Here is a 20,965-nt window from a genome sequence, read left to right as displayed (position 1 = left end):
AACATGCATCCCCTCGCACTTGTCATTATACAGATCCAGAACATGTCACAACTCCTAAGATAGCGAATTAATAATGATAACAAGTGCGGTAGCAGTGAACTATAGCTTACAATATCAAAGAGTAATTCACGCAGAAAGCGAGGGAATCGGACCTAGTACGTCTACAAGCATATTAGCGCCCCGTAGTTTCATGAAACCAAAACCACCCTCATATGAATCAAAATTCCGGCTATCCAATAAACGTCGCAGCAATGATAACGAGATATGGAATCACGCACACAGAGTTGTGGACTTAGGTTACAAGATGTATCGAAATTTCCTAAGGATCTCTGATAGGCTCGTCCCCATGGCCATGCGCGTTCGTGGTATAGATCCTGTCGAAATATGCATAACACCTCATCAATGGTCCAAATGCATGGATGGAACGACCACAGAAGCCGCTCCCGGAAACGGCTTGGCATCCAGGCATGGCTACCACAGAAAAGGACGCGACAGAAAGATTTAGCAACTCACTTCGTCATCTTCATTTCGACATATCCTGGACATGCAGAGAATCTTTCGTGGCGGGAATTCTTCGTGAGCACATCGTAGAAAATGACTTAAGAGAAAGGAGTGGAAGAGAACAGGATGACTCACTAGCATACGCTCTAGACAGAAAGGCGGAGAGCTGCTTGCTTGCCTCAAAATTCCAGAGTATACGCGCCAGACACCAGGGTTGTAAACGCAATAGCATACACCTGGTCACCGTGTCATGGATGGGAAAACACGGGCGTCTAAGATGTTCTCTATGAGAAGGCCAGGAAAAGCAGGAACGACGCCTACAGTTGTTCCTATCTTTCCCCCTTGATTTTCAAGTGACATTCTCGTCCACATACGAGCTGAGATAGAGAGCTAGAGAGTCCTGGTCGCCAGAGCAGACTGAAGTGGCGCAAGACAAGTTATGGATGTTGACAGGAACGCGGAAACTGTCTGTAGGCACAGGATCCCAGTGTACAGTGTTATTGTGCAGCGACTGTAGAAAGAGGAGATCTTAACAAGCAGGAAAGCAGTAGAATGACAGATTGCTTACCCACTTACACTACTATTGACACCTCGATGCTGTGTTAATTTCAGAGCATTAAAAAGAGAGAAAAGACGTGTTATTACCTCGCAAAGTATGCTGATTCGGTTCGAGAATCCTCCTTCAAGCATTTCATCTTGAAAATTGCATGCAACTGTAGGCCGTTCGAAGATTTGAACGTGGACGTAAGCGCTGAAAGACAAACAGTGTGGTGGGTGGAGGGAAAGATGAGCTTCCGACAACGGAAGTCTTATCAAGGTCCCGTGCTCCACGTGACTGAGATGCGATGCATCGATCCCTCTCACCTAGGACTTATTAACATTAAACGCTCTGCTTGATAAAAATTTGTCCTAAGGTATAACTCCGATGGAAAATACCCTGGAGATCAACGTGTCGCTTTCCATGGACTATTGCGTGTCGAGGTTCAAATTTGAGAACGACGCGTGGCTGGAATTGATTAGAAGCAGATTTAAGACAGTGGTAGGACATGTCCGACTGAGGTGCGTGCTCTAAGGAAGAAAAAAAAGATTTATTTCCTCCATGAATGGCAACAGGCAAGGTCGAACTGTGAGTATGACTCCTGCAGCCATTGGCAGGTTCACAAATGGGGAACAGAATATTTGGGAGCACAGATATACGACCTCTGATTTATTATCATGGACCTTCTGAGGAACTATCCCTCTGGTAACTTTGATTCTCAGATCACAGGCTGATATCTGTAGATGGCAGTGAGGGACACTGAGATAAATGAGTTATAGTGGTTGTTGCCAGAGAAATGTGAATAATTCCAACATGTGCAAGTTGATAACACAGCAAGGTGTTGGCAGTCGTTAGTCATTTCCTTTCACTAGCCACATCTTACATGGTCTCCATGCCATGATGGATCAACGGTACATCATATGTAATGAATTCCATATGTACAGCAAAAATTGACGGTTTGAGTCCCTCTTATGGCAATGTACGAATGAATACAATATCTTTTTTTTTTCATTTATTGGTCCAGAGTCCGGGCCGACAATGGAATCAGGCATTCTGAGGTGTGATTCTTCTCTGCTTGTTCCCCAGGTTTCTGGTAGCTTTAGCAACAATACGTGCTACATTTCGAAACTCTGTCCTCACAATAGTTCAGTCTTTTCCCCTCAAAGCTTCAGTTCGAAAGATGTCATGCAATGGCAACAATCCCTCCCCCCCTTCGACTTTCTACCATTATATCTATTCAAGAGTTGGTGCAAACATCCTACGTGGATCAGTATGGTGTCATTTATCTGATTCCGAGAGGACTTTAGAAATCTTTCATGTCTATTGCCTGATAGAGTTTTTGGAGACCAGATGACGCTTATGAATAAGAGCCTGACATCATTAAGAAATCCGGATTTTGAGTACTCGACAAGGTCATGATATATCACATGCTGTATTGTCTTTATTTTATGTGATTGAAGCTCAAAGTTTGAGCATCGTGGGTGTGGATTAGTAGTTGGACATTCCACCACTCTTTGGTTCGAGCCCATGTGCTCATACTATATCTGATGGTTCGATTTTTGAACGAGGGATTGCGGGTCGCCGAGTTTCCGCCTGAATCTTATCCTCACTGCTGACAGAAGAAGTGTCTGAGCCAGAATTAATAAAGGAGAAAATGAAGCCCTTCTTAACATGATAATGATGCATGTCTTCCATTCGATGACAGCTCTAACTTCCATGTATTTTCATGATTGATATAGTCCTCTGGAACCGTGGATCAGATTATATCAAGAAATAGATCTTCATGAACCATTGATCAGTAACTGAAATGAAGAATCAATTACATTGTGACCCGAGCATTTTATACATGCTGAGGATCATTGCATTACCCAATTCCTGACCCTCAGGCTATCGCCCCATTAAGACGCAAGCCTTCAAGCTCCGAGCATGCAAAAGATGAACTTAGTCATACTGAAAATGTATCATCATTGCCCTTCTTTCTACTTCATTCCATGAGATGGAAATAGGATGAATGCCCTGAGGACTTGCCATATATGTGCTCGACGCTATTTTGACACCGACACCACCTGTTAGCGACCGATACAACAAACAAGATCAAACAACTAAGCGTGACTCGCACTTCGGTCAGGCGCTTTATGTTGTCCGCAGGTTTGCGTTAAGGGAGCTATCGCTTAGTGGAGCGAGAGTGAGTTCAGACTAAGTTATCGGGTGAATAAACTTTAGTTCGAGACTGAGGTTTAAGACCTGCAGTCGAGCTACTTAAATACAGTTTGGATCGTGCTAAATATAATACAAGTGTCCGCAACGGTACGGTAAACGTACTGGATCCTCATGGTAGAATGCGATCAAGTCCGGAGAATTAGTATAGCGAGATTACGAGAGAGTCGATAAGATAAGATAAGGCGCGAAATCGTAATATTACCCCCCTGTTAAGGCAGTCGTCCCGACTGCAGTATAACTTGGCTTTGGAAGATATGCTCCTACGAGTGACGGTTCGTTTGGTTTTATCAGGTATTCTTGAATTGCCTGAACCAATGGGTGATCTGTTTCCGACTCTGTTACTGATTCGTGTTCGGACCAGGAATCAGACTCGTCCTCATTTTCCCACCAATCCGCTGGGGGTCGAGTGATGAATGAGACTTGCTCAAAGTCTTCAACTGCGTCCCTGGCATTGTCCAGATCTTGTTCGTCGACCCAGGAATTTTCTTCTCGTGGGTACCCCTTCCATTTTACGAGGTATTCGATTCCAGTCCCTCTCCTTCTTCCTCCTCTTCGTGGTGCTCTTTCCCTTCGGTCCACTATTTCTTCTACTTCATACTGTTCTTGTCCGTCTATGAGGTCTGGTGGAGGCGGCGAGGGCTGTATTTGAATTGGGAACTCCGGCGGGTGATACGGGGTAAGAAGCCTTTCATTGAAACGGTCGTGGATTTTCCACGCGGGGGGAAGTCGTAATTTGTATGCGGATGCGCCGTGTTTGGAAATTACCTCAAAGGGTCCGACGCGCTTGTCTCCCAGCTTCTTCATTGGACGAGGAAGGGACAGATTGGTAGAGTCCAACCATACTTGATCTCCTGGTTGGTACTCTATTGCCGCCTGTTGATGTTTGTCATACTGACGCTTCATGGCTTCCGCCGCTTTTTCTAGTGCCTTGGCCGTTTGTTCATGGACCTTTTGTATGTCCGCCACAAACTCCCTGGCGGCCGGGTTGGTTCCCTCCTTGATCGTAAGTGGGGCGAGATGTGGTTTTTGTCCGTGATTAACTTCAAACGGGGAGTATCCGGTCGCGGAATGCTTTCGGTTATTGTGCTGGAAAGCCGCGAGCGGTAACCATTCACTCCAATCATTTTGTCTATGATTGATGAAGATTCTGAGATACTTTTCGATCTCTTGGTTTGCCCTCTCCGTTTGTCCATCGGTTTGGGGGTGATACGCTGTGGACGGGTTCCCTTGTATGTGTAGCATCTCATACAGCTCCTTCATGAATTTGGACACGAACTGTGGTCCTCGATCGGAGATCACCTTTTGTGGCATTCCATGTTTGGCCCAGACGTGGTCTCTAAGGATTTTTGCCCATCCTTTTGAGGTTAGTTCGGTGGAACATGGTATCGGAATGACTTCTTTCGAGAATCGATCGACTATCATAAGGATGGCGTTGTACCCATTTGAATCCGGTAATTCGCCTATCATGTCGACTGTAATGTGTTCCCATGGTCGTGAGGGTACTGCGTGAGGATGTAAGGGCGCTCTCCTCTTCTGAGTGTTCGTTTTCGTCCGTTGGCATGCCTCACATCCTTTTACATATCTCTCCACATCCTGCTTTAGCTTCGGCCACCAATAATCTCGTTGGACTAGTTCCTTGGTTTTTTCGATTCCCGGGTGTCCTGCTGTGATGTGATCATGGTGGGTGGCTATGAGTTCTCCCCGTAGCTTGGCGTCTCGGGGAACGTATAATCGCCCATCGTAGTACATCAAGCCTTCTTGTTGAGTGACTCCTCGGGGATGATGAAGGGATGCCTCTATTCCTTTGTCCCATCGGGTCACGTCTCGCAAAGCGGTTCGTATTTTTTTGTGAATCTCCTCTTCACTTGGCATGATGAGGGCCCTGAACATTTCGGGCTTCAGAACTACCACTTCCGTATTGTCCTCTCCTCCTTGGTCGTGATCCGATCTTCTCGACAGTAAATCCGCCTTTTTGTTTGCCGAGCCGGGTTTGTGATGGAGAGTGAAATGATACTCGGCGAGTTCCGTGACCCACCTGGCTTGTCTACGGTTTAGCTTTTGAGGTTTTCGAAAGTACTGGAGATTCTGGTGGTCGGTCCAAATTTCAAAGTCTTGGTAAGCCCCCATGAGGTAGTGTCTCCAATCCTCTAGGGCGAGCATGATTGCCAAGAGCTCCTTGTCGTATATCTCGTAGTTTCGCTCCGTAACCGTTAAGGCTTTTGATAGGAATGCCACTGGTCTCCACTTTCCTTCTTGTTCCTGGGAAAGGACTGCCCCTATTGCTCCTTCGCTTGCATCCGCTTCTACCCGATACTTCCCTGTTCGCGTGGGTATTGCCAGGACTACTTCTTCGGCTAACTTCCTCTTGATTGCTTGGAACGCGTCTTCCTGCGCGGTTCCCCACCTCCACTCCGTCTTTCCCGTTAGTTGAGTTAGGGGTCGTACGTGCTTGCTGTAATCACGTATGAATCTTCGGTAAAAGTTGGTGAACCCCAAGAACGACTGTAGTTCTCGTTTCTTGGTGGGTTTGGGCCACTCGGTGATTCCTTTAACTTTTACCGGATCCATGCGAATTGATCCTTGGCTGATGATTACCCCGAGGTACTCTGTTTCCAATACCTCGAATTCGCACTTCTCCGCTTTTAGGAACAGGTTGTTTGCGCGTAAGATGTCTAGGACTTCTCGCACCACCGTTTGGTGCTTGTCTTTGTCCTTGGTGCAGATTAGGATGTCGTCCAGATATACTGTGACATCTCCTCTTGCGATCTGTTCCTTGAACAAGTCGTTCATCATCCACTGAAATGTAGCCGGAGAATTGGTGAGTCCGAAGAACATCACCATGGGTTCAAACAATCCCCTATTCGTTCTGAATGCTGCCTTCCATTCATCTCCTCCCTTGATTCGTACGTTGTTGTATCCCCACCGGACGTCTAGCTTTGTGAAGTACTTGGCATCTTTGAGTTGATCCATTAATTCTCCTATTAGCGGGAGAGGGTATCGGTTTTTAATGGTTAACTCGTTGAGCTTTCGATAATCCTGTACGGGTCTAAGTTTTCCATCTTTCTTTTTGACAAAGAAAAACGGCGACGCCATGGGGGATTTGGAGGGTCGAATCCTTCCTGACTCTAGATTTTCGTCTAGGAACTTGTCTAGCTCCTCCTGTTCCATGGGGTTCAGGGGATACACCTTGCAGTCTAGACTGGCTTGCGCGTTGGGGATAAGTTCTATAGCGTGGTCCCATGGCTTTCGAGGGGGTAACTCGTCAAAGTTTTCTTTGTCAAAGACGTCTTTGAAGTCCCGGTATGCTTCGGGGACTACTTCTTCAAACGTCTTCGTTTTCTTTTCCTGATTTGCTTTGGCGGCTAACTCGTTGGCTTTGCTTCCCATGGCCCGTACTTGAAGGGCTTCTTCAAAGTCCACTATAAGGATAGTGTCTCCTTCTTCTACTTCTGTTCCCCAGCCTTGTTCGGGGTCTTCATCGGGTAGTTGGAATGGTATTTTGCGGCAGGAACATCGGGCTAACGTTACGGCCCCGGTTTTCCAGTCGATGATTGGATTGTGGCGCTTGAGCCAGTCATGTCTGAGGAATAGGGGTACGTTTCCTAAGTCCACGACGGCAAGGTCGATTTTTTCATGGTGGTCTCCAATCGTCATTCGGAGTTCGACGACCTCTGTGATGTCTCCTCCCTTGTTTCTGCTGCCATCCGCATTGTATACGGCCTGTGCTTTTGACAGCTTTACGGTGTTCATCCCGTTTTCCTGCACGAACGTTCGGTTTATGCAGCTCCCGGTGCATCCGCTGTCGACTAGGGCATCAACTGCTCGTAATTGCCCCGTGTCTAGGGTTTCAAGTTGTACACGGATGTTAACGCTCCTTCCTCTTCCTCCTCGTATGTATTGGGGGGGAGCGCGCAAGTTTTCCATGTCCTGTAGGCATTGTTCTCGTTGACGATAGCTCTCTTTGGAGGAACCGATGAGGTCTAGGACAAGGTCCTCGTCCACTTCGATCAATCGCCTGGGGTGTACCCACATGCGAAGAGTGGCTAGCTTCCCGTCCATGGTCTTTTCTTGCCTCATCTTTCTCCTTACCCATTCCGCGCTGTGGGGTTTTAGCCACCCCTTGTCCCATTTGTCATTATAGTACTCTTCTTCCAACTCCGTTACCTCATAATCTTCCGGGTACTCCTCGGCGTGGATCACCGGGTCTTCCCCTTTTGTCTTTAGGCTTTGTTGGTAACTGTAGTCGTCTTCCTCATCGGGTACTTCTTCGATAGAAACATTCTTTTTATTGCAAATAGGAGAATCACATAATGGTCCCACCGACCCGCCCACCGGGGAACACGGGCCCCCGGTGCCATTATGTGTTAGTGATGTCGAGGGAAGACGCACCACGATTGGAGGGGGGGTGATGATGTCCCCGGTTGTCTGGACTGTTGTTTGCGGGGCAGCGGTTTTCTTGATGGGGATTCGCGTTCCCTCTTGCGGCTCCGTCGTATCGGGGTAGTTGGCCGCATAGGGCAGGTGCGTACGTTCCGCCTTCGGGCGAGGCCCTGCATCGTTCCTCTCCCGCCTGGAGGCGCCTTCGCCCACTACTGGCTCGGCCGCTCTTCCTCCGTTTTCTGCGCCGGTACCTACCCTCCACGGAGCGATGTTGACCTTGATCCCGTATGTCCCGCCGCCTTGCGCAGCCTGCGCCGCTTGTGCTTTCGCACCGGTGGCCAAGGAGCTTGAGTGGGGTTCTTCTTCGAGCACGGTGGAAATCCCCTGTACACCGTTCGTCTTCTTATGCGACTTGGTAATTTCATTTTGTGATAGCGTGAAAGATTTGTCATTGCCTCGAGGTACTACATGCGGTACATTAGTCCGACCAGCGGGGTTCTGTGACGCACCACTAAATGAAATTGTGTCCTTTGCCGACGCGCGTTTGTCGCTTACGCCGCCGGCTCGTCTTTTACCTCCTCGACCTTTGACGTGGAGGCTTCCCCTTCTTCATCCTTCAATACTTGCTGATACATTGCGCGGATTTGGGCGCGCGAAAACTTGGGCTGGTGTTTGACGAGCCAGGTACTTTCGTCCTTGGGGCATTTGTTGTCCTGCTTCCGATGGCCCTTGTGACCGCAGCGGAAGCATCGTCCTTCCTTCCGCAGTCGGTCTATTTCCATCGGTTGCCCTTGGCCCCCGTAGGTGGTTCCCGTTCCCGTCTTCTTATCACCCTGGGAATTCCCGGAGCTTCCGGCTTTTCCCGTGCCCTTGTTCTGTTGTCCCTGCGTTCCTTGATTTCTGCCGGCATCTTCCGCTAGCCCCACTCGGTAGTTGTAGTCCATTTGTTCTACGCGGAATTTCCATTCCGCATAGGTTCGTGGCAACGCGGTTCCGGTGGCGTGTATTGCGGTCTTTACGTTCTTCCGAATAGCCGGTTTGAGGATCTCGATCATATACTCCTCATTGCGGCGTTTTCCGGATTCCTTGGCCAATCGTTCGAAGTCGCGGAAGAACTCCTTTGCCGATTTGTACGTGCTTTGTCGAAGGCGTTTGAACTCTTGCAGCTTGAGTTCTACTTCCGCATCTGTCCTGAACTGATCTTCTAGAATTTGTTTGAAAACATGCCACGCGGGATACCGCAGGTATCCGCATGTTTCATCGTAGTATTCGTCCCTGGCGTGATTCCACCAGTGTAGGGCTTTGTCGGCGAAACGGAACGTGCAGAACACCACCCTGTTAGGGCTTTGTCCGTGCGTGTTCATCGTGAATTGTTGCGGGAATACGTTGAAGTAGTCCTCGCACTGGTTAATGAATCGATCCACGTCGTTGGACTCCCCTTTGAACTTTTCGGGGGGATCCGCGAGTTGTGGTTTCACTTGTCCCCACGGATTCGTGTTAGCCACCCCCACGATAAAGGGTGGTGGCGTGTTCGGTGGTTGTACGGGGTCGGCGGGGATAGGGATTGCCGCCGGTCGTGGCAGTGATCGTAATGCAGGGTTGTGATGTGGGGAGAGGGGTCCTGGAAGCGCGGGTGCGGGTACTGCCTGTGCAGCTGCTGCGGCTGCGGCCGCAGCACCCGCGCTTCCTGGCGTTCCTGCGGCAGCGAATAGTCGACTAGGGTCCACGTATCCTGTTCTCTGGAGAATCGATAGGTGATTTAGATCCACCGTGCTCCCACTTGTTTCCGATGGGGTGGGTACCTTGTACCGTTCTCCGGGGTCCGTGTAGTCGTCCGGGTGTACTTGGTTCCATAGCATGTTGGTGTGAAAGATCGTTTCTCGGTAAAGCACCTGGGCTCCGATCTGCGATCTTTTTTCCTTCTGGAAGTACCTCCCTTGCGGCGAACTATTCCACGACAGTTCTCGCGGTAGCTTTTCCTCCGTCCATCGCAACATTTCTAAATATGTCATATTTTCTAGCTCGTCCTCAGTAGGTTCCCGAGCTAGATCCTTCCACGAATTCGGGGATAATATCCTCCTCTCCGTATTCTCCGACCCTATGCTGCTGCTGTAAGTCGAAGTCCGCCCTATTCCAGGGTTCTCGTAGATTTCGCCTTCTTCTAAGTCCGATGGGTCGGACTCGCTCGAAAGGCTCCGTGCTTCCCGTGACGATACGGTTCCAGTTTCTGATGATTCGGGCCCACTCATTGACCCTGAGAATGACCTGATCGAAGTCGGGTCTTCGGGGTCGGTCCCATACCCAAGGTGCGATGTATGGGACGGGGACCGCAAGGGGGTGTTCGGCCGCGAGTGGGTAAATGGCGTAGGGGACGACGGACGCGGGGGGTTCAATTCCCTCGTACATTCTCCATGCGTCGGCGTAGTCCTGTATTTGTCTGCATATATCGCAGCTGGCGTCGGCGTCGTATGTGGGCTCGCATTGGTCGAGCTCGGTAGTTGCTTCCCCGGCCCTATCGTTGATGATGATTGGGGTGTTGGGACGCGTGACGAGCTGAAGGTAGCTTCCTTCGTCGTCTGAGGAGTCGCTACGGGCGTAGTAGTAGCCCCACGTTTCTCCTCGCGAATCGAGGCGGGGAGGGGACCAGTTGTTGGGCGGTCCTGGGAGCTCTTCGCTGTCGTTGTCCTCCTCTGTATCGCTGCCTTCTTCATCTGAACTGCTTCTAGCTCCATCTTCAGGCGCTCCTCTTTCTCCCAGATGATATCTAAGCCCTCTTTGATAGAGGCGCTGTCCGTCTGAATCATATCCAGGGTTGGCGGCTGAGTTTTCGGTTGATGTTGGGGAGGGAGCGTCCCAGGGATCACCTCCTTCGCTTTCCCCTTCGCTTTCTTCTTCGGTAATGGGAGAGAGAACACGCTGGTCCACCCCTTGTTCGTAGACTCCTCGCTCTTCTTCTTCTTCAACGACTGGGCCTCTTTGTGGGGGCCATCCTTCCATCTCGGTGTCGGACTCACTGGACTCGGAGTTTTCTGTGATCCACTCGTCGTCTGTGATGAAGATGAAATGGATAATGGGTTCGGGTCGGTCGTCGACGTAGTCGGGAGGGGGTGTATCCGGTCGTCGAGCCTCCGGGTTGGGGGCTTCGACGGGGATAGTTTCTTCGGAGGCTGGCTCCTGGTTTCGTCGGTACTCGTATCCATATAGGAATGCGAGGTAGGCTATGGCTATGAAGCCTTGAAGTCCAAAGAGGTTGGTGAGGTACTGTTCGATAGGGTTCATTCGTTACTGTTCGTCAACGTATTCGTTGATGAAGAGTAGGAAAGTCTCGAACTAATTGTTAGCGACCGATACAACAAACAAGATCAAACAACTAAGCGTGACTCGCACTTCGGTCAGGCGCTTTATGTTGTCCGCAGGTTTGCGTTAAGGGAGCTATCGCTTAGTGGAGCGAGAGTGAGTTCAGACTAAGTTATCGGGTGAATAAACTTTAGTTCGAGACTGAGGTTTAAGACCTGCAGTCGAGCTACTTAAATACAGTTTGGATCGTGCTAAATATAATACAAGTGTCCGCAACGGTACGGTAAACGTACTGGATCCTCATGGTAGAATGCGATCAAGTCCGGAGAATTAGTATAGCGAGATTACGAGAGAGTCGATAAGATAAGATAAGGCGCGAAATCGTAATACCACCAGTCTGTGCCCTGATCCCTGTATTTGAATATCATATCTGAGTATCTTTACAGAAAAAACACACTTATGGAATCAAGTCCTACGACTCGCCGGGATATCCAGCTGATGGGGAAGCATTAGAGTATTGACTTGTGGAAATGAGTCATTTGTTCTCGCTTCAGTGAGGACTCCAATCATCTGGTACCGGCAAGATGGGAGTGTTATCCATAGAGTAATACATGTTGGATATTCAGAAATCAGCTGGTCATAAGAGAATAACAGCTTACAGGTCCTTCCATCTCCCTATCACATCTTGGCTTCTTGCCTGCATCCCCGGCGAAGCATTCTCCAGGATTTCTATTTTATCATGCATTCCGCCTCCCTCTACTGTTCCACTGCTCTTATCGAAGCTTAAGATTCCCACCAATAGTGATAGCAAGAGCTCTTTGTCAGATAAAAGACAGTAAGCCATGAATCAGATCAAAAAAAAGGATGGGCATACCCTCTACCTTCTCCAAGAACTCGGAAATACTGCTGCCCTTCCTCGTCGCAGTCTCCATATGCCATAATGTCCACGGAGAAAGCGGAGGATAGTGAAAACAATGCCGTGAAACTGGTGAAAAGGTACGTGAAGCCATGAGAGGGAATACATTACTTGCTTATTAAAAGAATGAGAATGAGTTACAGTCCTTATCCCAAGAGCGGAAGGCCATGGCCTTGTTTCGCTTCATGTCCCTGCAAGAAGTTTAGAAATGGTCTGCATAAATGATAAGAAGAACACAAAAAGCCGGAAAGCACACATACATGAAACAGCGGGTAATCAGGAATATGATGCTGCTCTCGTGTCTGGAAATTTATTTCTGCATTGTTGGTGGTGACTCAACATTGAAGCATTCATTATGATATCCTTAAGGCAACATAGGATACCCACCATGGCACGGTGTTCGCATAATAGTATAGTTTCGCCTAAGAAGAAAACTTCACATGAAAGGATGCCATACAGATTTGAACGATGCCGACATGATAATGGAAGAGTTTTAGCATGTGAACGATCGAATTTACATCCTCTTTCAGCTGAGTAAAGATGAGGAGCTAACTCTCTTAGAGTTGACCTTGAATCATTCGAAAAGCTTGTGTGCACATCCTTCCAAGGTGCACAAGTTGAAGTGTCATTGAATGTGGGGCTAGTCAGAAGAAATTTCTTAAATTAAACGGCCTGGCTGATGGAGGAAAACAGTAAGCCAGCTATCTCACATGAAGACGCAGGTGCTTACTGAGTCGTAGGTGGAGAGTGGCATGCAGAGATTGAAGGCCGATCAGTGAATGCATGAATGCGACTTAAACATGCATTATCAGGACAATAATCTTTGTCAGTCTCATCAAATGAGTGAAAAAATAGAGATATGATCAATTGAGTCGATAACTACATGAAGGATAGTTATGCATGTCATGAAAAAAAAAAAAAAAAAAGTTCAGGTCTCAGGATACCTGGAACGTTCCTGCCTGCAAGCAGAATCCCTGGCCCTGTTACCATCAGCAGGTCCAGTTTGTGGTGTGCCAATGTCTGCACCAGAAGTTAGCCGATAGCAGACTGTGAATGGGGGAATACGCACCTTATCAATCATCCATGCACAAGTCCCAATCTTCAAACAGCTCCCAGAGCCCATATCGATGTGATTCCTGCAGTTGACCTATAACGCGTAGCTGCATTCCTTCTGGTGTTGGGATTCTCATGGTTGCAGAATCTGGACTTGTTGGCCTGATCGAACAGCTGTTCAAAGGTACAGCATAGTAATAGTGGTGATGGATGTCGGAGCGAAGAAAACATGGAATGGGCAGTCAGAGCATATCCACTTGGCGTATTACTTGTATCCCGCATCCTGGAGAAGGAATGATAGGCCCCTTGAAATCCTGAGATGCAGCATCAGAGGATTGCTGAACAAGGATCAGGGTGACGATTATCGATGTCGATGTGCCCAGTATGTAATTTCCCTATGTACAGAGATTAGTTGTTGCCTATGTTGTAGAAGGGTTCAACGCCCCAGACAGCCGAGCTACCTGAAGTAAAATGACCAGAATACTACCAGATTCCCTTAGCGACATGCAGCCATTCATACCAATGACCGAAGCAAGTGGTTTTCCGAATGTTCTCAGAAGCTTGAAAGCTAGAAGACTACATCATAGGAATCAGAATAGGTGAACAGTTACAGAAGCATGAAGCAGCTGAGCAGGATATGAGTTGGAGACAACAGCGATGGCGGGGAAAGACAGCAGCAACTGGGATCAAGAAGCACCAACAATTAAATCGGGGTCCTGGCATCCGGTTAAAGTCCTACCCGGTTACCGGTATCATCCAAAAACAGATACAAATTCGATCCTTTTGTCGTGTCCTCTTGAATCTTGGTGGTAGACTACAACAGCCCTGACAACAACAACAATTCACTCTGAAAGCTATAGCTAACAGGCTGCTTTTCATCGTCGCCTCCACCGTCAGGTAGGCCCATGCTTCCTCAAAGAAAAACTCCTTGCTCATCAGCTCATTGTAGGTATGGCACTTACTGGTGAATGGTCGACTCGACAAAATTAGGCTTTGATGAGGACCCGTCTCTCATTCTGACTTGCTGCCTCAAGAAACAAACATCGCCTCACAAGGCCCGCAAAATATGTCTCTTCACTCACCTGCTAGTGACCCGCCGATGAAGCTAGGTGTCTATCGTGTACTTTCCGCCCAAGCTGGCGTGAGGATATCCCCCATGATGCTAGATGCGATGTCAGTCATAAATTGGTATGTTTATGCTGTGAAACACCATCCTTGATCTCACAGGTGCTATAGGAAGCACTAGGGATGGGTTCGATGAACAAAGAGTCTAAGTAGTTTCAAACTCCTGGACCCATACTTTGATATGGGTGGCAATTTTATTGATACGGCTAATGGCTAGTATGTCACATCTCGCGTATTATGTTACCCTGCTTATGATACTTCTTTCAGTCAAGATGGATCCTCCAAGGAATTCATTGGGGAATGTGCTGAACAGCGAGGCATTCGGGATTAGCTCGTCATAGCAACCAAGGTTCGTTCCTTCCATTGCGCATCATGAATGGTATCCTCATACAACACAGTACATTGCTAACTAAAAATGCGACGACGGTTCTATTGTGCAGAAAGTCAATTATGTCAGGAACAGCTCCAAGTCCTTATACCTCAGCGTCGAGCCAAGCCTTAAGAAACTCCACATGGACTATAGCAACATACTTTATCTGCACTGGTGGGACTGTGATACATCCATTCACGATCTTATGGATAACCTACATTACCTCGTCTCACTCCGCAAAGTCTTATACCTGGGGATCTCAGATGCGCCTGCTTGGGTAGTAGCTCAAGCAAACCAGTGCACATTGGACTACAGGAAAAAACCATTCTTGGTATACCAAGGCTGGTGGAACATCATGATGAGATCATTTGAACGGGAGATCATCCTGATGACCAGGGTGTTTGGGATGGCCCTTGTTCCGTGGGATGTACTCACTGCTGGGAGGTTCAGGACAGATGAGGAGGATCAGAAGCGAAAGGAGACAGGAGAGAAAGGGAGGACGATATCTCATCCGGATTGGGAGAGGAATGAGTTTGAAGTGAAGGTTTCGAATTGCTGGAGATCGTTGCAAGTGAGGTTGGCGTGCAAGGCAATACCAATGCTGGTGTGTTTAACCGCTGTCTCCTATGCAATTCTCTGTTGTTTTTGCTAGTCGCAATCGCTATGTCATGCACAAGACTCCATACGTCTTTCCGATCATTGGAGGCCGAAAATTCTCCCAGGCAATTGGACACATTGAAATCTTGATAGCCCATGAACACAGCCTAGAACCTGAGTGATATTGCATGAACATTGCCACTGTAGATCACATTGCTGTATTTTTAGAGCTTCATCTGTTCATTGCAGAGATGGTTCGTCCAGAGCGTGATGAAGGGAGGTTAAAACATGTGTCATGAGCCTGATGAAATTGACACGGATCAGTTTTGCTGGGGTGTGATATCAGAATTATCACAGTAGTTCGAAACAAACCCTTTGTAATGATATGCTGTCAAGTTGCAAGTTGCAGAGATTGATGTATAAGCCTCAAATGGAGCCATTACACAGCTGGTAGGGTGAAGTCTGGGTGTATTTATGGTTACATTGACATCTGTATAGTACCAAGCACAGGAGTCAAATGAAATCACTCTTGGACTTCGTAATTGAGAGGTCCCCCTGGGTCTGAATGGGCCGACTTATGATTGAATGAGTGACTAACCCAAATCTCAGAGAGTGGGATGCCAATATCCTGCAGGAAAGACTGAATGAGGAGTCGAGACAATGGCTAGTGATATCAGTCTAATACACACACTGTTTCTTGGGTATCACCTTCTGAAGTGTGCAGTGTGATCCTAACGATGGTAGGAATTGAGTGTTTTGAACGCTCTGCAACAAATTGGGTCGATGGGCATTTAGGCCAGTAATTAAGCCTACAACGATTGAGCTTCAGGTAAAAATCTCAAAAAGACAACATACATAGCAAGCAGGGAGTTGACATAAACTGAATATATTTGTTAGCCCTTTAAATGGTTAAGAAGTAAGACTCACATTTTGGCAGAGCAAAATCGATGCCAAGGAAAATAAGAGACTTGGGCCACACAATGTACTGCAGATATTCATGAGTTCCTTGCATAATTGAAGCTGGAAGACAACTAACTGCAATAAGAGCGAGCAGAGAGCATGCACTGTCATTTTGATCAGGAATGATGGTGACTAGAATAAAAAAAACATTTTCACCTTGTAGCTAACCCCGAGACAAGAATCATTCACATTAGAGTAACAGTGACGGCAGAAGTTCTACACAGATATAATTCAGAGCTAGAAAATATGGTGAAGAAATCAACTCACGAAGAGAATTGTGTATCTTCTCTGACCTTATGCAGATAATAGCACATCATGAGAGCTATAATGAAATCTGTTGCAGCTATCACAGAGAAGAAGGTGTAAATCGATCTCTATATTATGTATGTAAAAATTTGTGACTTTCCGGAGTATGGAAGACCTACTTTGATGATGGAGATGGACATGATGTTCGGCGTGATATAACTATTCAAATTGACCTCAATGCTATGTGAAGCTTTGAAGTTTTACTTACATATCATAGGTTATATCTGTAACCATCCCCATCAGTAACATTGTAGCAAGGGAAAGAGTAGTACTTTACATATTCCTGTGCCTGAAAGAAACAGAAGATGCATAATGAGGGAAATGAGTGGAAGCAAGAAGAGCGACCCTTTTACCAAGTGATGCTGCTACTGTGAGAAACTATTCAATAATAAGAAGAGATAGGAGATCCGGGTATTTAACGCCATACTTACCATGAACCACGAGAGTATTTTATTAAAATGCCATCCTACTAAGAAGAAGAGGTTAGGCCTTGCCATGATCCTTAACTTCAAGTAGGGTACGCACATTTCCACAGTCAGATAGCATATAACCTTGAGGAATATAACAGTAAGAATTTGCATTCTGCATAGCAATGGCATCCCAGCTCTTACCCTTGGACATACATGACAATCACCACATTTATGGCCAGTTGTAGCTGGACATGAAAGCTATCATAAGAGCTGCATGATCAGAACTGCGAGTAAAGTTGTACCTTCATGCTCCTGTAATGATGAATCCTCATTGAGGTTACTGTGGTGCTTCCTCCAGAGTCTCAGGATGTACCAAGTGTTATTCCCTAGGGCACCAAGCAAGGTGCCATGCATATCGATGAGATAGTAATACAGGGCATAGGTGCTTAAAATCACATGAAGAGCATCAAGCAACCTATGAACATAGTAATAAGTCACCATCACATCTGACAGGAATGAGCAAACAAACCAAAGTAGTGTGACCTATGCTGGATGATTTAGTGTGATGTTGACATTGAAAGCATTCTGACGTACAGAGTAACGGTAGAGTGACCAATCATCAGGGTAGCTCTTGTAGTAGATGAGTGTGTGGAATATTGATGACCCTGTGGCTGTGTGAGCTGGTGCGATGTCCAGTTAGCCCGAGTTTTGCTGAGTAAGGATTTACTAAGAGAAAGAAAGTACTAGAAGATACAAAATGGTATTTAAGTAACTAGATTTCATAGTATTCTGTACTCATTTGCCTTCTAAGCAAACATTAACTACTCACTAGGCAAACATGCCTGAGCACATGGTGCGCATGTTATACAACAGAGTGTTTGTAGATTCGTTATTCCGAATAACCTATGAAATGGATGAGATGGCATTTCCCAGAGTAAAGAAGCGTACATAGAGGCAATAATAGTGCCAATAAAGAGAGCACCGAATGTATTCCGGATGGTTGGCATATCTCTCAAGTATTTCCAGGACATTAGGTGTAAAAAAGAAAGCTGGTATGTTTCCTTGACTTATAGAGGAGAACATACTCCTATCGCTGGGGAAGGAACAGATGGTTAAATGAGCAATCAACATGAATGTTGATGTAACTCACCTCTGGAAACCTGAGCTTGATATCTCAGCACTATGATTGGAGCTCCAAAGTCAACATTGCATGTACCTCTGGAGGAGGTCAATCAGAAGCAATTTCAAATGGGTGTAGAAAGCAGATGCAATCCTACTTTTATTGGATGTGATACACTATGAAGCTCCGAAAGATTCAGCGAAGGATGCTTGTATTGAGAAAGAGCGCATCACCTTGGCCCAAGGGATATTCTAGACCTGTGACCTACCCCCAACACTATGCATCAATATGTGCTCACTGTAGTGTATTTGCAAGATCTAGCCCTGCTCGATTCTTTTCTGCAAGTATGTTATTGTAATCATTCGTACATTGCGGAATTCTGCTTGAAATCATACTGCAATGTGAATTCAAGCCTTTTCCAAAGTCGAGGAGAAGGCTGAGTAGCAGAGCGAAGGTACGGTTTTGGTTCGCCCCTGACATCACACTGCAAAACACGGAGGTTATGCTCATTGCCAATCTTGGCTCGATGAATGGGCTGGTGAAGTACTTGATAGCAGCATCTCTGCCACCTTCTTGTAACTTTACAGGGATTCCTCAATTCTGATCTGATATGCCTGGCTAGAAAAAATCACGCTTCACTCATAGGATCGTGAACCGATGAAAGTCCGCAATATTTACAAGGAATCAAACACTCAGTCATACATTCCATAGGTTCCTGGTGATATTGTGCCTAGATAACACTGCACTGAAGAGTCAATGGTTGGGTTGTGGCAATTCAGGTGAGCATAGAATGATACATTTCCCATCTAGCTGGACGAGTTGGCAGCACCTGTAAAAATAATCCTCTGTTATTTAAAACTTGGGAAGGCATGTCTGTTCAAGCTAACAACTGCTAAGATATCGATAGTGAGTGTAGTGAAGGCACTAAACTTTCAAGCAGAGAATAGTCGGGATAACTCTATGGTGCTGTTTCTCACGTTGAAGATATAATTCAGGTAAGCAGCCTAGGCATCGAATATCAGCTCCAGACCCCCTATGAGATGGTAAACTGACATCTAAGATGTTCTTGGTGTGAAGGCCAGGAAAAGAGGGAATGATGCCTACAGTTGTTCCTATCTTTCCCTTTTGCTTTTTGAGTGTCATTCCTGTCCAAGGAACGATCTGGGATCAAAAATTCAGAAATCCTGGTCATCGGAGTAGCGAAAGAAGAAAGCTTGACAGGGGCATACAAGATGTATATGAACACGGATCACGAGAATAATAAAGCGCTATGTTGAAAGACATGATCTCAATAAGAAGGGAAACAATAGTGTGACCGACAACATTTCCTGCCCGAACAATTGACCAGTGCTTCTGCTCTATTTTTCCTCTACAGATATATAGATTGCTTGAGAAGAGGGTGCACTGTCTGAGTCCCAGTGAAAAGTGCCTTGAAGGAGATGCATTGACATTGATTTATATCAATGTGGTGCAGCCAAATAGAAGCAGCTCGAAGCAAAACAGTAGAGACATAATTTGATGTTGTTCTTTGACTCCTTTAACCACTTATTCTTGTGGCCATCTTTACAATGATTTTTTTTCTACACTGGAAATTTCTCGTGACTTGGTGCCACTGCAGGCTGGCTCTTGCATCAAAAATTTCTATTCTGGCTTTTTGGTGTCCACACCTTCGGCTTCCTCTTAGTGAAGTAATACTTCCCACAGCTCTCTGCTGCATTCAGAAACACAATTCTTGTGATGCCACCTCCACATAAAACCGAGAATAGAGTCTACTGCCAATGCAAATCCCATAACTGCGTTGCCGAGAGTGCTCTTGGCAAACTTGTCACACCTCAAACCCGGAGAGATCACCAAAATTTGGACAAGCAACTTGGGAATGACAACCTGAGCGACACTGCCACTTCAAGTCAATGTTATGCTGCCCAAAAATGATTACATGTATCCAGCAATTCTGCTAATGTTCACGATGAGTCAGACATTCATAAAGCCAAGCATGGTCGGCTGGCCGAGGCAGGATGGGAGACCTTGCAAGGTGGTAATTATAGTAGTGAGGTGGCTCTAGTTGATAGTGAAAGCTACAATGAGGTGAGTAGTTACTCTAGGGCTATAACTTGAAGTGCTGATTTTCTCTTAGATTCCTACCCTTCATTCACATTCTCCTGTACAGTCCGCCTCCAATACAGTTATCGATTTTGATGATCAGATGGAACTTGATGAGAACATTGCAGCTCCCATGCCTGCTGGATTCAATGGACTAAGGGATACTGAAGAACTTGACAACAATGACAATTTTCGTGATCCTGGATGTCTAGATGATCTTGACACAGATGAACCTGAATCTGAGGAACCTCCAATTCATGGATCTCAGGTGCCAGAAACCTCCCAAACTCCACCTAACCAAGCATGCTTGCCTAGTGACAAGCCACATACCCCTCCTGAGCCCGCATGGTCTGCGATCAATGATGTGAGAATTGCCCAGAAGTTCATTTGGGAGCTACAGAATGCAATGGCAGATGACTGTGATGCCAACTTCATAGACAACCTTTGATATCCGCCAACTGAGCAGTTATCCGTTGATGATCCATATCATCTTCTTTCGCTTGACATCTTTCTCTCTGTATATAATGCCTCTGAACATGCGTATACTTCTGTATGCAATTCAATTCAGCGGTGTTTCCCTGATGTTGAGCTTCTCTCATTCTACTGAGTGAAGTGACTGGTCGAATTATTGAGCAGCATCATACCATACCAATCAGTACTGACATGTGCGTAAATTCCTGCGCTGCATATACCGGACCTTTCAAGATGCTCCAATGCTGTCCCTATTGTGCTGAGCCTCGCTATACATTGGAAAACTCATCTATACCATGCCAACAGTTCCATACGATGCCCATTGGTCCACAGTTACAGGTAATCTGGCGAAGTCCTGAGGGTGTGCAAAGCATGAAATATTGAGAACAGTGCATGCAGATCATCCTCCAAGAGCTTCAACATACTGGGGGGGAGAAAATCTCTGCATACCAGGATTTCTTTGATGGAACAGATTACCTTGAGGCCGTTCTTGATCAAAAAATTAAATCGGGTGATGCAGTACTCATTCTCTCAATCGATGGAGCACAACTGTATCGAAACAAGATTTCAGACACATGGATCTACATCTGGATCATATTAG

The 20,965-nt window shown here is 46.5% G+C and overlaps 4 protein-coding genes across 4 annotated transcripts; 2 read left to right on the top strand and 2 right to left on the bottom strand.

Moving 5' to 3' along the window:
* Positions 1–13,924: 13,924 nt before the first annotated feature.
* On the top strand, positions 13,925–15,179 carry EV420DRAFT_1711649 (NADP-dependent oxidoreductase domain-containing protein; the record flags this gene model as incomplete). The annotated part of the gene is made up of 6 exons (XM_060479639.1): positions 13,925–14,093; positions 14,184–14,246; positions 14,298–14,332; positions 14,475–14,938; positions 14,962–15,008; positions 15,053–15,179. Exons 1-6 carry the CDS (start codon positions 13,972–13,974, stop codon positions 15,177–15,179), a joined length of 858 nt encoding a protein of 285 aa, XP_060326515.1. The 5' UTR covers positions 13,925–13,971.
* A 341-nt stretch (positions 15,180–15,520) lies between these two features.
* EV420DRAFT_1711647 (uncharacterized protein) lies at positions 15,521–16,403 on the bottom strand (the record flags this gene model as incomplete). The annotated part of the gene is made up of 8 exons (XM_060479638.1): positions 15,521–15,637; positions 15,689–15,806; positions 15,853–15,877; positions 15,925–15,982; positions 16,034–16,061; positions 16,147–16,173; positions 16,225–16,331; positions 16,383–16,403. The coding sequence occupies 8 exons, from the start codon at positions 16,401–16,403 to the stop codon at positions 15,521–15,523; spliced, it is 501 nt and encodes a 166-aa protein (XP_060326514.1).
* EV420DRAFT_1566614 (uncharacterized protein) lies at positions 16,304–17,705 on the bottom strand. The gene is made up of 11 exons (XM_060474072.1): positions 17,542–17,705; positions 17,264–17,338; positions 17,149–17,179; positions 17,047–17,118; positions 16,875–16,931; positions 16,695–16,752; positions 16,541–16,641; positions 16,472–16,487; positions 16,385–16,422; positions 16,360–16,363; positions 16,304–16,329 (listed from the first exon to the last, which is right to left on the bottom strand). Exons 1-8 carry the CDS (start codon positions 17,678–17,680, stop codon positions 16,475–16,477), a joined length of 546 nt encoding a protein of 181 aa, XP_060326513.1. The 5' UTR covers positions 17,681–17,705; the 3' UTR covers positions 16,304–16,329; positions 16,360–16,363; positions 16,385–16,422; positions 16,472–16,474.
* A 1,825-nt stretch (positions 17,706–19,530) lies between these two features.
* EV420DRAFT_1647304 (uncharacterized protein) lies at positions 19,531–20,341 on the top strand (the record flags this gene model as incomplete). Its single annotated transcript, XM_060478028.1, has 3 exons — positions 19,531–19,705; positions 19,769–19,878; positions 19,928–20,341. 3 exons carry the CDS (start codon positions 19,531–19,533, stop codon positions 20,339–20,341), a joined length of 699 nt encoding a protein of 232 aa, XP_060326512.1.
* Between the last annotated feature and the right edge of the window lie 624 nt (positions 20,342–20,965).

This window comes from Desarmillaria tabescens (assembly GCF_030435595.1).
Source record: "Desarmillaria tabescens strain CCBAS 213 chromosome Unknown EV420scaffold_41, whole genome shotgun sequence".
Classification (NCBI taxonomy): Eukaryota; Fungi; Basidiomycota; class Agaricomycetes; order Agaricales; family Physalacriaceae; genus Desarmillaria; species Desarmillaria tabescens.
The sequence above is the reverse complement of the archived record's forward strand: the minus strand, read 5'-3'. Positions and strand labels throughout refer to the sequence as shown.